At 41.0% G+C, this 19,345-nt stretch overlaps 1 protein-coding gene across 1 annotated transcript in view; it reads right to left on the bottom strand.

Annotated features, from left to right (window-relative positions):
* ADAMTS12 (ADAM metallopeptidase with thrombospondin type 1 motif 12) overlaps positions 1–19,028 on the bottom strand; it is a 149,048-nt gene extending 130,020 nt beyond the window's left edge. The window contains exons 1-2 of the mRNA XM_015848413.3: positions 18,816–19,028; positions 12,887–13,245 (exon numbers count right to left, since the gene is read on the bottom strand). Of these exons, the coding sequence (XP_015703899.2) occupies positions 12,887–13,245; positions 18,816–18,927 (471 nt within the window). The 5' untranslated portion in view covers positions 18,928–19,028. The remainder of the gene's footprint in view (positions 1–12,886; positions 13,246–18,815) is intronic.
* Positions 19,029–19,345: the final 317 nt, after the last annotated feature.

Here is a 19,345-nt window from a genome sequence, read left to right as displayed (position 1 = left end):
TTAAAATCAGTTGGTAGTTATTAGGAAAATGAAGAAGGCTGCTCAAAAAATATGTAGACAATGCAGTTCAAATATTCTGTTATCATCATGGACACAGCCAGGACTTAAACACAGATGAAAATCTGAGGTCCTTAGAGGACAAAGAACCAAAATAAGAACCATCCAGATATCATATGGGTAGCAGAGCCAGAAAGACTGTTTTCAGAAGAAAACCTCAAACCTCATGGCAGCCGGGTGCTGTCATCTATGCAACGCGCAATTCAAAACTGAAGATGAGAGCTTCTAAATCATCAAAAAGATATGTTGCAACAATACTCTGACTTCATGAAAAGCTGGCAAATACCTAATGCTGCGGGAACACAAGAATGGCTAGACATGGATTACAGCACAGAGCCCTTCAGACATGTATGCTCATATAAGAAGGCTGTAAGAAATATGCAAGGATGAAATGACACACTTCCATACAGACACTTCCTCAATCAAAGACCACATTCTCAACACATACAAAGTCAACTTTTTCTCCAACAATTGCACATTTGATCTGTTTTCTATATCGCCATCCTGACTGTCTCACATTTACCCATCTTTCAAGATCAATTTAAGTGACAAATCGTGCCTCAGAGCTGGTGAGATATAATTACTCATTAAGCAACAGAGCTTCCCTGTTACAGCCTCATCTCCTCCAGCCATTTCTTTTACTCTGAGCCACACACACACTTTAAAAGAAAAATCATAGGAATACTTCCTGATTCTGAAAACTCTAAAAAAACTCTCAATTTCTTTACCTTCAACAAGTTTTTGTTCAAGACAGTTTTTGCTTAGACCATTTTTCCTGCCATCTTGCCAGTGTTAATTTTAATTCCTTCCTTACCAACAATCACTGCATTTACAAGAAAAAAAAATCAGTTTTCCATTCACTTTTTTTTATTCTAACTCTTTATTTCCAGAAGCTTCTTTTCTTTTCTTTTTTCTCTTTCTTTCTTTTTCTTTTTTCTTTTTTCTTTTTTTTTTTTTTTTTTTTTTCCCACTTAAGACAAGAATGACTATGAATCGGCATTTGTCTTGGGCTTCCAAAAAAAAATATTTAACAAAGCTCAATACCTTTCACATATCTATCTCTCTAACTACTTCCTTTCTGGCCTTCGTCACTATCAAGCACTTTCCCTTTTGAAAATCATATGCACCCATAATAGAATGGATCTACAGAAACAAAAATCAGGACCATAAGCTGCAGTACAAGTTCACAGATACCAACTACTGCATGTAATTTTAACAGATCTAAAGAGTCCCAGCATTAAATTGAGTACTTTATTATGTTACTTGACATAGTATAAAAATGTTTTTTAACCTAGCAGAATGACACCTGACAGTCCACTGTGAAAAAAAAAAAAAACAAAAAAAAAAAAACAATCACACAGCAGATTCAGAAACATAAAATTCTTTCCTATTCAAAAATAATAGATATATGAAATTACAGTGCCTCATTAAGACAAGCACAGTTTCCTCTTCCTGTTTGTTTTGTGTGCTTTAACACAGAAGAAAGACTGGGAGGGGCAAATATTATATGCTTAATACCTGTATGTACAAAATGTATAGATAATTTTCCTTGACGGTATAGGGCCACAGATGAAAGTAGTAATAGCTAGAGCATATAGCTAGAGCATAGCGCAGATGAAATGCAGCAACCACATGGGTAATTTTACTTTGGCAGCTGGTACAATATGCCGTACTGCACAGCTGGCAAGGCAGGAGGAGAAGAAAACATTTCAGTGATGCTACAAGGAAACGTTTTATTTCATTCATGTTTTCCTCCTTTGTATATGGCACTTCAGTACAAAGCCACTGAGTATGAAGTGAAGTCATTATCACTCTAATTGCAGTGATAAACAGGCACTACATACAAGATATCTCCCCTACGCATCAGTAGGCAGGATTCACTGTGAATGTCCGTGAGTCAAGTTTGGAGCTCTTCTCTTCCAAGACATTAGATTTTCTCTTTCCTGAAGGAACAACATAGAGAAACCTGTACATCCCAGAGATACCCTCTGTGTTCTCTGTGAGGCACACTGCTGGGATTCATTGGTTTTATTCTACATCCTGCTACACATTATACCATAACCCACTTAGTCTGTCAGCCACCTGCCATCATACTGCACTCCTCTAGATGCGATTCTTTTTTTTTTTGTAGCAATTGTGCTATAGAAAAGATATAAAAAAAAAGAAAAGAAAAAAAAAAAGTCACATTATGGAAAAAATGCAGTCCTCTCATGCATGAGTGCACTGCAAGAGCCAGGCATGTGATGTCTGCAGGTGCTTGCTCAACCCTCTGGCTTTCTTACACATTCCTCACCTGCCTTTTCTATGCCCAACTTCATGTCACTATTTGAAAACTTACAGCCTAGTATTGTACTCATAGCCTGCACAAAAAAGGGTCCAGCACTGCTTACTAAAGTGTCTAGGGACACCTATGATGTAAGACTGATGACCTTCTGGTGTATTAAAATATGCCATTACAAGCAAGTGAAAATCTTGAAAAGGACAGCCTAACTAAGTTTTGTTTTTTCATTTGAAGGACCTGATGGGAAAACAAAAATGTAAAAAGTTTTGGAACTACACGCAGTTGTACAAACCATAAGCAACAGTTCAGTTCAATACTCAAAACATCATAGAAACATTTGCTCAGGACCACTGCAATATAATTTGTTCTTCCACATTAGAGATGGAAATAAGGAGGATCCTCTATTTCTTTTAATTTGTCTGCCCTTAAATACAGCCCAAAAGTAACAGGCACTCATTCAGGAACTGATTAATGAAGGTTTTGAGTTCAGAATAACCATTTGTTGTTATATTTCTGAATTCCAAGCACTTTAAAGCTGTAGATTTTTTTTTCTGTCAGTTCCTACCTCTTCCACTCCAAAACAGTGCAGACTGGGGTCATCTAAAAGACTATAATGAACCAGCTGGGAGAATTTTCCAGTAGTTTTCATAAGTCCAAAACACAGTGGATATCTTAGTTTTCATTTAGTAATGGTTTCCAAAGCTGCAAACTGAGAGACAAAATCCAACATAAAGTCTTAGTTTTAGATCTAACTGAATTTCTACTTGAAGTTATATGATGTGGGCATGTAGGAAAAGCAGAGTTGGGTTAAAAAGTCTTGTTATGTTCGGTGACGAAACTCTGCAAACTATATGTAGTTACTTGAAGTTACTACAAGTGTTTACTGATAGTCTATTCTTTGGCAGAGACTCCTCTCAAATGGTATCTATGAACTGCAGTGTAACAGTCCAGTAACAGTTAAAACTATGTCTAGTATTATTTCTGCTACACAAATCCTCCTGGTGGGCTTGTATTTATAGTAAAACAAATTATTTATATTTCCTCTTGCAAATGTAGAAACATGTTAATTTCTAACAAAGGAATTGCTGCAAGAGGAAAATAAATTACTTAGAAATTGCTTTTTCCAAAAGCAAACAAGCTTTGTCCCCTAATACCTAATCCACTATTCGCTTGATCTGATCTAATCATAAAGACAGCGGACCTGGCCAGATCTTGATTCATTTCTTTAATAAAGTCAGACTCAGAGAATATTTGGGAGAATAGAAAATGAAGGCATAAACCACAGGTAACAAGAATGAAAAAAAAATATCTGCTTGTACTATTAAGTTCCATTAAGCTCCAGAGATATGGCCATGTAACGACGCTGCAAGGGAACCAAAGGCAGATCTCCCTCTTCATGGCAACTTTCCTTGCATTTAAATTTTGGATTAAAAACTAGAACCTGTTACACAGGATATAATATAGCTCTATCTTGCCTTTCCTTTTCATTTAAATGTCTCCTGGGATAGGAATCTGCTGACTGGAAAGAAATCTATAACAAACCCTCTGACAAGTTGAGCTCAGAAACACAATCTATACAAAGACAAGCAGCAGCTCACATTTTAGTCTCTGAATACTCCTTTAACTACAGGTAACAAGTTACAGACATAGCTGCCCAGGAGGTGGTGAGCATTCATTTAATTGGTGACAATTCACCAAGAAGGCAGAGCACAAAGGTAGGATTTCACTACAGGTTGATGAAAAGTGGAATATTACGGCATGGTGAAGGGACAAAGGCAGCAGAGAAACAATCTCATCTGTGCATGTTAAGAGATAGGCTCTGACCTGCCTACTGCTCTGGATAAACACGAGCCCAAGCTGACATCTTCATAGCAAGAGCTGCTTGTATACAGCTGCTTAACAGCTACCAAAATAGAAATATTAGGTTTTCAGAATCACCTGAAAACAAAAGGGTGGTTGTTTTTTTGTAGTTTTTTTTTACAGTCACAGCCACTGTAATCAATGTTTGATTGTTCATTCTCTCCTGTAAGACAGTAATTTCATAAGGCATTAAATGGAAGCTGAGAGAAAGCTTGGTAAAAAACAAGAAAAGTTACATCTAAATTGTTTTAAGTGTGCAAGGAAGCCCAAGAAAGTATCTGAAAGATGAAGCTGTTGAAGAGATTCAACAGAGAAAACATGCAAGAAATTTCATAAGAAGTCTGATGAAAGCTGAAAACAAAAGCAAAGATGAACATATATATTTAAAATATGAATATATACATACATATTTGCATAAGCATACAAGATATTTAGGTCTCCTGTTAGCGTTTACAGGCAGACAAAAGCCTAAGCAGTCTGTTTGCCATCAGAACAACTTGGAAAACAATTGATGTATTTAAACATAGCCATTGCTTAGACAACACGACCAGATTAGTATTATTACTTAATTAGTTATTTTAGAAGCTAGCAATTTCAAATCAGTCTCTAACCAGAGCATGGTAGGGAGCCAGTGTGTACATAGAGCACATAATTATCCCATCCTAAATTAGTGGCTACTTGAAATCTGTTTCAATTTAAAAATGGATTGGGGAAGTCCTCAGCTTCTAGAGATACCCAATATATTTGGGCATGACACAATAATAACCAATACATACAACATCACTGAAGTCTTCCTAATGCAAAAGCATTACATATGTGTAATATACATATAATAGCCCCTTTTACTGACTCAGCTCAGGGTCTGCAACTGCTCATTTCCAGCAGACGAACTGAGGAGGCAGGGTCTGATCTTCAGCAGAAGCCAAGCTCATAGAGCTGCACTGTAAGTAACAGTAGTCATCTACCCTCTAAACATAAGCAGTGGAGATGGTGTATTTTGCTCTTTTGTTTATAACTCCCACTGCTGCTTATCACCTAACCTACTGCCATTGTCTATCTGCTCAGAACAGGAGCAAGACAAACTTCTCGTGTTACTTCTGTTTTTCTTTTGAACAGCTAGGAAATAAAAGGGCATACAATTGGTGAGATTTGTCCTTATTAATGCCACATTATATGCATCACAGTGTATGTAGGAAAGCATGAGTTCTTCCCCTTATGCTCATCATCTGTGATTACATACAATGTATATGCTATGATGGGCAGCAGGTACAGCACATTGTTCATATGGCAACCAAGGAAAGCAACTCTGTTAATCCAAAAGCTTCCTTTCAGCATCATGAAAATGGATTTAAAAAGATTATACAGATAGCAAGAGCAATCAAATCCTGGTTTCTCCATAGATTTGCTTCTCACTTGCACCAGTTCCCCCTCTTAAACCTGTTTTCTCTAGTCTCTCTTGAATCTCTTCTTCCAGCTCCCGTCACTGCCAGCTGGGCCATGGGTAGCACTGCACCATCCTCAGCAGCAAGTCACAGTTCTGCTCAGTCACTGGCCAACCAGTGTATGTTCATCAGCCATTTCATTTATCAAAAAATCCTATCTGTCCCAGCACAATTTGCAAGAGCTTAGTATCTGATTCCTCAATTTCTCTTTCAGATCAGGCTGAGTTTGGCAAAAAAAAAAAAACAACAAAAAAACAAAAAAAAACCAACAAAACTTGCAAAGATACTACAAGAAGGAAAGAACAGACAATTTTACAGACCTCATAGTATTACAAAATCAACCAGAAAAGGCATTAAGTATATTTTTTACTGCTAGGTTATGAACCTGTAGTCTGAAGTCACACACCCACAGCTTCCTCTAAGTGAATTATAAGCTTTTTATTAGGAACACCACGCATGAAATCACGAGTGGAGACTTCCAGGGAAAAAAATAAAAGAACACAAAACCACAGAAATACACACACAATTCATTAAAAAGACTCATGGAAACCAGAAACATGTTCGGAAAGCTCAGTTTTATAATGATATTCTAAATCACTTAGCAAGTAGTCACAGAGTTAAATAAGATAATAAGATTTCTTAAAACTATACAATAAATAACTTTTTTTCTGAAAATACAGAAGATGGACATCTTGAAGGAGCAAGGCAGTCTAATCCTGGGTACTCCATTCAAACCAGCTACTAGCAACTAATCTGTACCTAATCAGTCAATGACAGACTCACTGATATGTCACAACACTGTAAGAGCAGCAGCCAAACCCAGTTTCCAGGCTAGCAACATCATACTGGTCAAAGGTGACAAGGCCAAGACCAGGAGCCACCGACACAGCTGGATTCTCATGTATTGAGATCACGGATGAGATTCATTTGACCTGTCAATTAGAGTATTTTTGCGGACAAAAGAGTGGGGGGAAGGGAGCTGGCAGATGGATAAAGCTGGATTTCAAAGACAAAGAAAGGGAATGATGTTGAAGTACTGAAGTAAATGCCATTGAAAACTTGAATTATTTATCTGTTTAAAGAAAGCAAGCAGCACCCACAATACAGTCTGCTTTTTAATGTTTTTCATAGAAAAAATTAATAAACAAACGACAAAAACAAAAACCTGCGACATAAGCCAAGCAAGGAGAAAACCCAGATATTATTATTACATACAAAAGGGTGGAAAACAAACCATGACACAGGACAGATGCCCAGGGAACACAGGATTTACTGTGTGATTTCTTTCTGCTTACAGACTGTTCCAAGATAAGAAATGTACAGTAGATATTTAAGGGATTTAGGGAGTTACCGAGTAGGTCTTTCCCCCTTCACACATGACAGAACAAGCCAGGTTGCAACATTCAGACTTCGGAAAACTTCATTATATTTAGGCATGGAGGAATTCCCAGCCCCCAGAGGGAAAAAAAAAAAACAAAAAAACCAAAACGTAGGCAGATCACTATCATGCCTGGCATTCTCCAGACTCCTCATTCATACATTTTAGCTCCAGTGTGTGGACAAGACAGAAGAGGATGCTGTAGAGATTTCACCTGCCACACTTCCCACCACATCCACCATTCACCAAGTACTATAAGGATGGAGAACAGCAAAGAAAGAAGTGACAAATGCCCTTAAAGAAAGCAAAAGTAATGAGATAAGGGGAAGAGACCCCTGGAAAAATACTCGTGTACTAACCTCGAAGGACACTCTTTACAAGAACTGAGCTTCCTTGTTGAGGTAGCACAGCTGTAATATGCTTCAATTCATTACCATTAGCCACCAAAACTCCATGTTTTTTCAAATACATTATGGGTCAGTACTTTTCCATGTGATGGGACAGTGCTCAATCAAATTTCATATGGCCATAAGAGAAACTTAAGGAGAAATGAAATGTGATCTTTCCTAAGGTATACTTCTGTACTACCAAAACACTATCCACTTGTGAAGATCAAAATCCACTTGCTCTTGAGGAGAAACAATTTTATCACCCACAAGTGTACTACAACGGAATAGAAAGACATTGACGTTTTCTGGGCTAAAGAAACTAAATTTGCTCAAAAGGTGTTTTGCAAGGCTGTAGAGCTCCCTTTAATAGATTAATAAGCACATTCTTCACAACAAACAAACCTCACAAACTGGAAGATGTAGAGGTGGTTAGATGCTGTTGTCTATTACTTTAAAACAAAATGTTATTAAAATGTTCTAGGGATTTCTTTACCTCCTAATCTTCCCTAAGGAAAATGCTACCTTTGCAAAATCTGTCAACCTGGTGCAAGCTTTCTACATCCACAAGAGTGGAAAGTATAGACTAGTGGTATCAAACTAATCTCACAGAACACACTGTCAGTGCAATACTGTTGAGGTAACTGCTCAGAACAGTTCAACATGGGACAAAGATGATACTCTGCTGATCAACATGGCAAAGGTATCTCATGCTAAGTAGAAAAGCCTCCTTAGACAGCGATCATGCTGAGTTTTAGAGTTGAAGCAAGACTGAAAGAGAAAATGATATTGATGAATGGACGAGATTAAGAAAAAAGTTGGCACTCTGTTAGTGCTAGAGTTTGCTTTCAGGTCTCATACAGTGGTGCTATACCACAATAAGACATGAGCAAAAATCAACAACATTCTGCTTTTCAATGAAAAGCTTGCTGCAAACAACAGGGCACACACCAATCTGCAGAGAGAGGACCCACTTAGTACATCTCCCACCAGCTGCCATACAAAGAAAAGCTGTCACACAGCCGTCAAGAAGAGTTCACAGATGACTCTCCTGTATGTGTCTGGGCACAGAAGGAAAAACTGAGGTGGAGAAAATCTTCATAAAATTCCTGAGCACAAGCAGCAGATTTGACCCAATTCTATACAGCCAAGATGTCTGGTTTGCTTGCTCACCAATACCAAGGAAAAGCTGTGTGCTGATCTTGGGGAGGCAGGAGGAGGAATAAATAAGCAAACAGTACTTCGTGACTTTGTACAGCGTTGCTGTTGCCTGGGCAGCAAACAACAGCAGCACTTCTGGTAAATAATCATGTCCGTCAGGACAGAGGCAACCTGCTGACCTATTCAATGCCACGCAAGGCCTAAGACTTTACCAGGTACAAGGTACAGATCATTTTTAATTTCCATGTTAATGTTCTTCCACTGCTCTTCCATTTCTATGATAATGCTTAAAGTCTTTGAAGATTTAAACATTACCAGATGCACAACAGCAACTGTCCAGTGACAACAAGTGTCAAGGAAACAAAGCCTTTATGATTCTGTCAACTAAAAATTCTATAAACAGTGACTGAGCTATTGATGAACAAAAGAAGGCCTTGTTCCTAATGAAGAGGATGGATTACCAGAGAAAAATTAACTTCCCTCCTCTATAAGACTCAGTGCATGAACTCAGGATTCATTCATTCAACTTCTGAGCCTTGTTCCCCCCCATTCCCACTGAAAGGATAGGCTCACACAAACCTGAACTGCTACACAAGGACTAACACACAACTGAGAATTAAGGCATTAGTGTTAGGAAAAATTCATTGTGATGTTTTGCTGAAAGGCATTGTTGAAACAAAGCATTATTAGAAGTGTACCGTATATGGCATGCCAAGACACATCCAAATGTTATTTCTACAGTGGGACAAGAACTGAAACATTTCCTCCATTTACTTCCCCTTGCCAGCTTTCCCATACCAAGGAGATTTCATATCTGCTCTTCTCCCACATGCCACAAGGTTGAAGATTCCCAAGCTAAAAAGTACCATATTGACAGCAATCAGGTGGAAAGACTTTTCCCACCTTTCAAAAGCATTGCTTCTCTTTCTCAATCATTAGTTCATAGAATCACAGAACAGCTTGGGTTAAAAGGGACCTCCAAGATCATCTAGTTCCAGTGCCTCTGCCATGGGCAGGGTTGCCATCCACTAGATCAGAAGGCTCAGGATCCATCAAGTCCAGCCTTGAATGTTTCCAGGGAGAGGAAATCCACAACTTCCCTGAGCAGCCTGTGACAGTGACTCACCAGCCTCTGTGTGAAGAATTTCTTCCTAACATCTAACCTAAACCTTTAAATCCATCCCTGCTTGTCCTATCACTATCTACCTGTCTAAAAATTTAGTATCCCTCCTGCTAGTAAGCTTCTTTCATGTATTGGAAGATCACAAAGCGGTCACTCTAGGGACTTCTCCAAGCTAAACAATCCCAGCTCCCTCAGCTTTTCATCACAGGAGAGGTGTTCCAGCCTTCTGATCATCTTAGTGGCCCTCCTCTAGATCTGCTCCAATAGCTCTGCATGTTTTCTGCACTGGGGACTCCAGGCCTGGACATAGTGCTCCAGATGGGGCCTCATACTTGTTAATGTGACTCAGAAACTCCACTGAAAACTATAGTTGCTCAGTCTATTCACATGGTTTATTCAAGAGAAAATTGGATTGTGATATATGTTACAAATAAGAGTTATATAATCACTGCATGAGTGATGCTCAAAACTGCAGTGACAATGGAAGTAGGAACATATTTCAAAGTAAAAGCAAAAAGGAGATTAATTAGCTCGTGAGGAAGAAGGCCACCATAAATCAGCTCATAAACCTCAGGTTTTTATCCTGAAAATGAGATTGTACTTCTGTCAATGGTTTCTGGGCCATCTGGGCCCAGTTCTGAGACTAACGGGGCACGGGGACCCATGGACTCATGCCTCAGGAAAGGGGGAAGTGGGAAGGGAAGAACGGGTACAGAGATAGGCCTAAAAATAAAACAGTGGCAGTGATCTGAGAAGGAAAATTAAATAACTAACTATTACATTGGAATGTAAGATAACACAACATAATACAATAAAATTGGAATTGGAGCAATTCCAATTGTGAGAGTGTGTCCAAAAAACACATGGCCTTACTCTAACGCTGAAGTGAGGTGGCTAGGTAGGGCACACATTGCAGAGATGAGGAGCAAAAGGGAAAAAAAGGGGGGCACATGCTGTGACTTGCAAACAGTTTTATCTTTCCCTCTGAACAGAATCAGAAACAAAAAGTCACCTGGGGTACGTAGTTCTCCTGTTCTGAGAGCCAAGTACCCAGATAATTGGCAGTCCATGGAACTGGAGCATTAATTCTTTAACTCCCAGTGCACTACATGATGCTATGATGCAGAATACCCATAACAATAATCATAAAATCAGGACAATTTCTCAATGCTGATAAGAAAACATTAATATGGTTTCATGTGATGTAGTCTCTTACAAAGAATCAGGGGGAGGACAAGAAAAATGGCATTCCTGTGCTTGTGAAGCTTACTGATATTAAGAGATTCAGGCCCAACTCCTACTGCAACTTCTTCAGAATTCAGTGACTTTCAAACTTCATAAATCAGCCCCATCAAAGCTATAGTGGTTTTCCCCTGAGGCCACTTGCAATCTGAATTAATTTTTGATTCTGCATTTTCAAAGTTTCAGTTTAAAAAAAAAAAGAGAGAGAGAGAGAGACTACTTTTCAGATACAGGTGCTTTGTCAAAAATCCCCCAGCCTGTCTTCTAGCCAACTGTTTTGAAAAAAATCAGAGTAAACCTCAAAAAGTTTGTAACTGCAATGGAATGGTCATTTTGAAACATATTATTAAGCCGACTTTATGGTTTAATTTAAGAAATCATTCTTTAAATCCTTACTGTGGACAAAATACTCCAGAAGGCATAGAGAAGTTCTATTGTTTCATTTTCAAATTATCAATCTAATGGTGACTAACCAGGATGTTTCATCAAAGCACAGGACAAATTAACCAAAGAAGCTAATCTTATATTCATACCACCTTTACCTTAGAGACCCTTAAACCATAAGGAGATTTAGGGAACTTTTCATAACTTGGTCCCCACTGGAAGAATTTCCAAGAAGACTCCTGATGTCCATCCCGGCTGGGATTGACCAAGTAATGGTCTACTTCTCCAGGCAACACCCAGAACTGTTGGTTTCAGCTGTGTGATATTCCAAAGTTTCCATGTTCATCTACACCATACATCTTCATATTACTCTTCATACATTACTAGTATATTTTGAGTTCCCAAAGCTGCTGGCAGATTCATGCTTCACAACAGAAAGGAATTAACTTGGATACTAATAGGTTGGCAGAGAACAGATGTACTTTACAGATGCTCACCTTGGTGAGGAATTCAGGCTTAAGAGTGAATCTTCATTCCTTAGCCTGTTCCAGACTGCGATGCATTGGTCAAGAGGGGTCAATGTGCTGCTCTACCCATTTTAAACTACTGCCACTTATCACACTAGGATCAAGGCTTTAAAGCACCCACAGGCTGCACATACTGACTGAGTACTCCATTCTGCTTGTATACTCCAAGTGTCCTTTGCCTTTTGCCTCTCACACACTATCTGCCATTTTACACTGCAAAACATCACCTTGTTCACATCCAGGCACTTTGTCTCCTTTTCCCCTCCACAAGATATATACAGCCTCTTCCTCTTGAACTAGAAACCTGAGCTACAGTATTGATAAAAGACAAAGCGCAACAAAAACAAGGATTCCACTTCCTCATATTTCACTTTGAGCCACAGACTACTGTGCTCTAGACTTGTAAGTATTCCTTTGAATGAAAGATGCCTACGTTTGATTCAGTTTTGAATTTAAAGCCCTAGCTAAGTTTCCATCTACTCAACCATCTATTTTTGAAGTTGCAATGCCATTCTTCCATCTGTCCCTACCTACAACCTGCTGATTTGGTTTGTAAAGAAGTACTGGTGCACCTGAGCTACATTCCTTTTAGAAGAAACTAAAGCTTTGCCATCCAGGTGCACAGCAAAGGCACTCCAACTACTAGAAGGTTCAAAACAATAAGTATATATTTAAACTGTTTCAAATCATAGAAAAATGTTCTGAGTACTAAAGGAAAACAACAACAACAAAAACAGTTAGCTAAAAGTAATCACCAAGGGTCCTCAGCTTCAGCTTTTGACTTCCAGTTCCTCTTCTTCAGAAACAGCTCTCAAAACACTGAATTGATTCTTCTAGAGGATTGTGTCACTAAAATTTTGGATAGGCTCATTTAGTTTTTAAGCACACACATCCATATATAAATGCTCCACACAGTTCCAATGACACCAAAATTAGTCCTGAACCCATTAGGTTGGGGCAATCCCAGGTACATGAAACTTGATGATCATTGTGGTCCTTTTCAACCCAGGCCATTCTGTGCTTCTATGATTCTATGATTACTTACCAAGCCGTTGCAAGTGCTGATTGCTGCTGTTCCACTCCCAGAACCTGGTTGCAATACTGTGCCAATAAAGTGGCAAGGAACTCCTGAGTGGACTTCAATCTTCGCACGACTATGGTTGCCACGTCTCCTCTCTATTACATAGTTGTGGGAAAGAAATCCCATGTGGATAGTCAAGTTGAAAAACAGATCCTTCTCCTTGTGGTTAATTTTATAATATATTGCATTCTCTTTGCCGAGATCTCTCTTCTTTCTTGTGTTTGAGATGTGATGGTGTACATTAAAAGAAACAAAATGCCCATTTGCATCTACTCTTGCTGGATTAACAACTTCATATTCTTGCAGTGTCTTGATAAATTGCCCTGAAATGAATGTGGAAAAAAACAAAGAAAATGGGTAAATGCAATCCTGTTCAGAGATTATGTGGTTTAAAGGAAAACTCAAGAGTGACAGCAGTCTACCAAGCCATCCTACTGGCACAAGAGCAGACACTCTGTATCTTGCATACCCAGCACAAAAGGCTCTGATCAAGGAGATGATCTCTACACATTCAGAAACCTTAAGTAGGAGACAGAGGTTACAAATTATGAAAAATAAAAGAAAACACTACTAAGTAATTTGATGGGCTACAGGAATAGCAAGAACATCAGTAGCATCAGCTTTGGCAGATGCTAGCAGTGAGAGGAATTTTAAAGGATAAGACTGGATATCTTATCAGGAACTAGAAGAAGAAACAGGAACCAGCAGACGAAAGCATAATTGGCTTTCTTGTCCACTGCTATGTTACAATACAGCTGTTTTTGACTTCTTGCTGTAGTGTTTTGTTTGTTTTTCTTAATTAATTTAAACCTTAAAAGTCCCAAGCAAATAATAAAACTATGTAAAATGTAATCATAAGAGATCATATCCTAAAAGAAGGATCTTCAACCTGGCATAATTGACTTCAGCCCAAGAAATCACAGGCTGAATATAAAAAAGAAATTGTGAGGATGCATGTTACTTCAATTTCTTCTTTCTCAGTCACTCATTCAAAGTGATTACATCTCATTTATCATGGTGTTTAGTTGAAGGAGCAGGAGTTCAAGTGATTATTTGTTCTACCTTCAGGGGAAGCGAGGGACACAGAGCAGGCCTGGAAAGTACAAGCAATGAATAAATGGCTCAGAGGCTGGTGTCAAACCAGAAACTTTGGGTTCTTTGACCATGGGGCAGCCTACTCAGCCCCTGGCCTGCTGTCCATCCATGGAACCTGCCTATCTCAAAAGGGGCAACAAATCCTAGCGCAGGAGCTAGCGGTGCTTATTGAAAGAGCTTTAAACTAGCTATGACAGGGGAAGGGGATGAAACTGGGCTTACAAGACATGAGCCTAGGGGACCAGTGCTTGAGCTGGAGGTGAGGCAGATGACTCAGCTGAAGTGCATGTACACCATGCACACAGCATAGGCAGCAAGCAGGAGGAGCTGGAAGCGATGCATAAGGTGAACCATAAACTAGCTGCTATTACCAAAACATGGTGGGACCGATCTCATGACTGGAGTGCTGTGATGGATGGTTACAAGCTCTTCAGAAGGAACAGACGAGGAAAGAAGCGTGGTGGTGTAGCCCTTTATATTAAAGATTGTTTTGATGTTGAAGAGCTTGGGGTTGCACTCACTCTCTTGGGAGACTTCAACTTCCCTGATATATATTGAGAATATAACACAGCACAGAGGAAGCATTCCAAGAGGTTTCTAGAGTGTGTGGAAAATAGCTTCCTTATGCAGCTGGTAGAAGAGCCTGCCAGGGGTGGTGCCCTGCTAGACCTGCTCTTCACTAACAGTGAAGGACTGTTGACTGATATGAAGGCTAGGGAATGTCTTGGCAGAGCAACCATGAAATTATAGAATTCTCAGTTCTTGGAGATGTCAGAAGACTGACTGGCAAAACTGCTCTCTTGAACTTTGACCTGTTCAGGATGCTTGTTGCAGGGGTCTCTTGGGAGTCACTCCATAAGGGTGAAGGGGTCCAGGAAGCCTGGACACTTCTCAAGATGGAAATATTAAAAGCACAAGAGCAGGCTGTCCCTGAATGCTGTAAGGTGAGCCGTAGGGGAAGAATACTGGTATGGATGAACTGGGAACTATTGTCGAGACTCTGGAAGAAAAAGAGGATCTATGTCCTCTGGAAGCAGGGACAGGCTACATTGGGAGATTACAAGGAAGTTGCTAAGGTATTCAGGGAAGAAGCTAGGAAGGCAAAAGACCAACTCAAATTTAGATTGGCCACTACAGTAAAAGAGAATAGGAAATCCTTTTACATACATATCAGTAGTAAGAGAACCAAGGAAAATGTCCACCCTTTACTTGATGCAGCAGGGATTGTGGCCGCTGAGGATAAGAAGGCTGAGGTCCTCAATACCTCAGAGGTATCAGCACTGTGGGAAATCAGAGGTTGAAAACTAAACCCACACACTCTTGCCTGGAGTTTACGCAGCCTGTTGACAGCACAGCAGGTGTCTGCTGCCTGACAATTTAGCAGCTGAAGCTACACTGGGGTCCCCCTCCCTTCATCACATACCAGTGCAAAAGAAGAATGAGCACCAGGAAGAGAGAAAAAAACCAAGAATACACCTTACCTGCAGATGCTGTTACAAAATTTCTGTGTATTTTCCGCCATGTCTTATACTGTGCAATCAAAAGCAGGGTGAGTAGTGTGTCTTGGAAGATCAAGCTCCCATTTCCCTGCTTTTCAACCCAGTTCAATCAAATAAAAGCCAGAAGCCGAAAAGCCAAAAGCCAGAACAATCAAATAAAAGCCCCAAAGGAAGTCTTAGTGGTTTGCCATCACTGAACAGTGTTACTCTGCTTGATGACTCGACCTTAATTTTTTGTGGTTCAACTGTTCAGCTCTGCTCAAAACCAAAGGCTTGTGGTCTTGGACTTCAAATTATTTGAGGAAGTTTCTTATTTTGTCAGTATAGTAATTAGTGTGCAAAAGTTAGGGCAATTTAGACATCATCAGGAAAACTAGAAATGATACATAAGCATCTGTTGACAATGGGGTTATCAAAGCAGAGATGTCTAACTTCTTGCACCCACTCTTTCAATACTCATCTCTGAATGCTAGCCACTGGAGAGTGAAATTAGGCTGAAATAATATTATACAATAATATAACCACAGAAATGAATTATTAAAAAGTCTGCAAAAGACCACAGGGAATAAGATTACAACACAATGAAGTTTAACAAGATGAGGTGAAAGGTACTTCTGCAAGTAATCATTATCAATGTTAGCAGAGGCAAACCTATCAATATTAGAACAATTTGCTGAGCTCCATGCTAAGGCTAACCTCTCAAACAAAAGATGAGAGTCTTAAACAAAGATAGGAGACACAATTTTGATAATGCCTTTTTGCACTTCTGGGAAAGGATAGCAATAAAAAGGAAGCAGTAACTGACAGAATAACTTCACACATGCAGTCCACACCTGAGAAGAAACCCTAACACACTTCAGAAGAATAAGGGCTGTAATCTTCAGCACTGACTTCCTCCCTCCTTGTTCTCCAGGGAAGCCTGAACCACCAAGTGGCCCTGCTCAGAATTAGCAGGCCAGGAAATAGAAGATCTCCATTTAGGCTTGTAGAGCACCAGTGTGGAGAATATTTTGTCTTCCCACAACTGCCATTTGGGCATTCTGGCTTGCATCATTGCCTTAAGCAGGACCACAGCATCACATTAAGCAGGACACATATGATCATTCAGTTCTTTGCCTTGGAACCACAGTGCATGCAAGGGACATTTCAGACCAATGGACTAACAAGCCCCAGGTCCATAGGGCTTGCATTAGGAATCTAAGAATTGATTTAGTCATTTGAGGAACCCTCCCTACAGACCCTGCTATTTCTGTGACTTGACAAACATCTGACAATACTTAAAACCAGTGCTGTCTACTCTACTCCTGTGTGGATTCAAACTCACAACAGAGTACTGCCTATATTAAGAAGTGCTGTACACAGATAAACAGGGGAAAAAAAGCAGTCATGGTCTGTCACGTGGAACAGAAAATGTACAATTTATTTTAGAAGGAAAATACGTTCTTCGGAAAACATTCCTTTAAAATGTGACACATCATCACTCGCATTGACTCATCTTCATCTTTGTAGTCCATCCACATCTGCCCTTCGGACCATCTGATCCTCTGGGATATGAAATAGTGTTGCTCATGTTTGGCAGGAGACGTCATGAGCCAAAGAAAGTCTCTGCACACAGGAAATAGCCACCCAGGGAGGCCTTGGTCATGCAGAACATTACCTGTCTAATCAGACACACCCATGGATGCCAAGTGAACATACACACCTAACACCCATGCTGTTTCAGTCCTAGTTGTTGCACACTTCACACTTATCTCTATCCGCACTCTGTCTTCCTCAGGAAAAGAATAACATTTTGAATTGTCCCCTTATGCAAAGTTTATTAAATCCTATGATTTGATGTCTATAAAATTTAGTTAATTCTACATCCATTTCTAAATACCTGGGAAATAAACAGCTAAGAAGTGTGAATGCAGCTATCCCTGTCGTGTCTGAGGGACAGAAACGAAATGATTGTATTTGATCAGTCGAAGTGAATCCAACAGAAACTAACTTCAGGATAGCTGTTCTTCACTTTCCAAAAAGTTCATTTGACAACCATTTCTTTCCAACATCTCCAAGGGACACAGAAGACTTTCTCTGTGTTCACACTCATCCGCTGACAGCACTACACGTGTTGATTCAATCAGGAAGACTTTCACAAAACAAAATTTTCTCCTAGTCTTTCACTTTGATGACTTGGCAGCATCTTCCAGCTAATGACTTTCTTCCCTTGGGAACTGCTTCTCTTAACACTCCTTAAACTGGAAACAGTATAGAATTCCTAAGTTACACTACCCTAGATGTCCAGCAGCTATGAATGGCTATGGTGAAGTTAAGCCACCTGTGGAAGTCACCTGATGGCCAAGGAGTGTTTGATGAGAGGTTTCTTTAGCATACAAATACTCAACCTTAACCCACTGTCCTCACTGTACACAGAATCATAGAATCATTAAGGCCGGTAAGACAGGTAGGAACACTAAGTCCAACTACTGGCCCATCACCAGAATGCCCTCTAAGCCCCAAGTGCCACATCTCCACAGTTCTTGAACATGTCCAGGGAGGGTGACTCCATCATCTCCCTGTTCTGAGGCAAAGTATTTCCTAATATCCAACCTGAACCCCTCTGGAACAACATGAAGTCATCACCTCTCATCCTAATGAAGATGAAGGGTGAAGGAGTCGGTACCTGTTGAGTTGTGGGTGCGGTATACCTCTCATGATAAACCTTATTCTGCAAATGTTTGGCAGATGCAAATGTATGGGATTCATTCTTGGCTGCTTTTTTTTCCCCCTCATCTGGAAAAGCAAAACTTCTGTGTCTTACCCTAACAAAGCTAGGCTATATCCTGTTAACACCAATAAATGCTGCTGCAGTACAGAAGTGATAGAAATAATCAAAGAGTAAGCTTTTTCAGTTTAGTAGTAAGAAATGACACTGTTAATTAGGGAGATGGTTCCTAACGAGGAACATGAACGAAACATGGGATGCGCAGTGCCTTTATCTACATACTCAGTGACTTCCAAAAAGCAACAGGAAGGCACAACCAGAGCTGCGCTTTACTCCTGTAAAAGTTTAATTCAAACTCTCACCGGCAGCACACGGGCAGAGTCCGGAGCTCACGCTCCGCAAAAGCACAGCACCGACAGAAGCACGGCGGGGCCGGAGCACGGCGTATTTCAGCCTCTCCTGCCTGGGTAATTCAAGAAAAACATCAAACCCGGAGCAAGGCTGCCCGGCGGGGAACCAGCGGAGCCCGCCCCGGCCGCCTCCCTTCATCCCTCCTTCCCTCCGGAGCTCTCTCCGCCCGCGTGCCACCAACCTTGCCTTTCGTCGGGGAAGATCGACCCGCCCGTCCCGCACAGCGCCGGGACGTGAAGGACGAGGATCCAGAAGGAGCCGCTCGCCGCCCATCTCGGCGGGACGCATGGCATGGTGCGGGAGGGGAGCGCTCAGCCGGGCCGCGGCATGGCCGGGCAGCGGCGGAGCGGCCTCCCGGCACCGCCCGCACTCCGGAGCCGCTCCCCAGAAGGGCTGCGCGGGGCCGTCCCGGTGTCTGATTTCTGCCGGCAGAGGAAGGAGGGCCGGGGGGGAAGGGAGATGCTGACGGGTTCACCCCCCTCCCCGCGCCTCGGAGCCGCCGGGGTTCACGCGCCCGAGAGGAGCGGAGCGAACCGGACCGGCGGCGGGCGGGGGCTGCCGGCCTCTCCGCCCGTCTCATGCAGCGCCGGCCGTGGGGAGGGCCAACCCGGGCGACCCTCTCGGGTCTCCACTGAAAGACCGTGGGAAGGAAGCTGCTCCTCGTGCTCGGTCCAGTAGGGCAGCCCCGCTCACATGGACAAGAACTACACC

This window comes from Coturnix japonica, chromosome Z, assembly GCF_054131305.1.
Source record: "Coturnix japonica strain WE chromosome Z, WE-NBRP24, whole genome shotgun sequence".
Classification (NCBI taxonomy): domain Eukaryota; kingdom Metazoa; phylum Chordata; class Aves; order Galliformes; family Phasianidae; genus Coturnix; species Coturnix japonica.
This window is presented reverse-complemented; position numbering and strand designations above follow the sequence as displayed.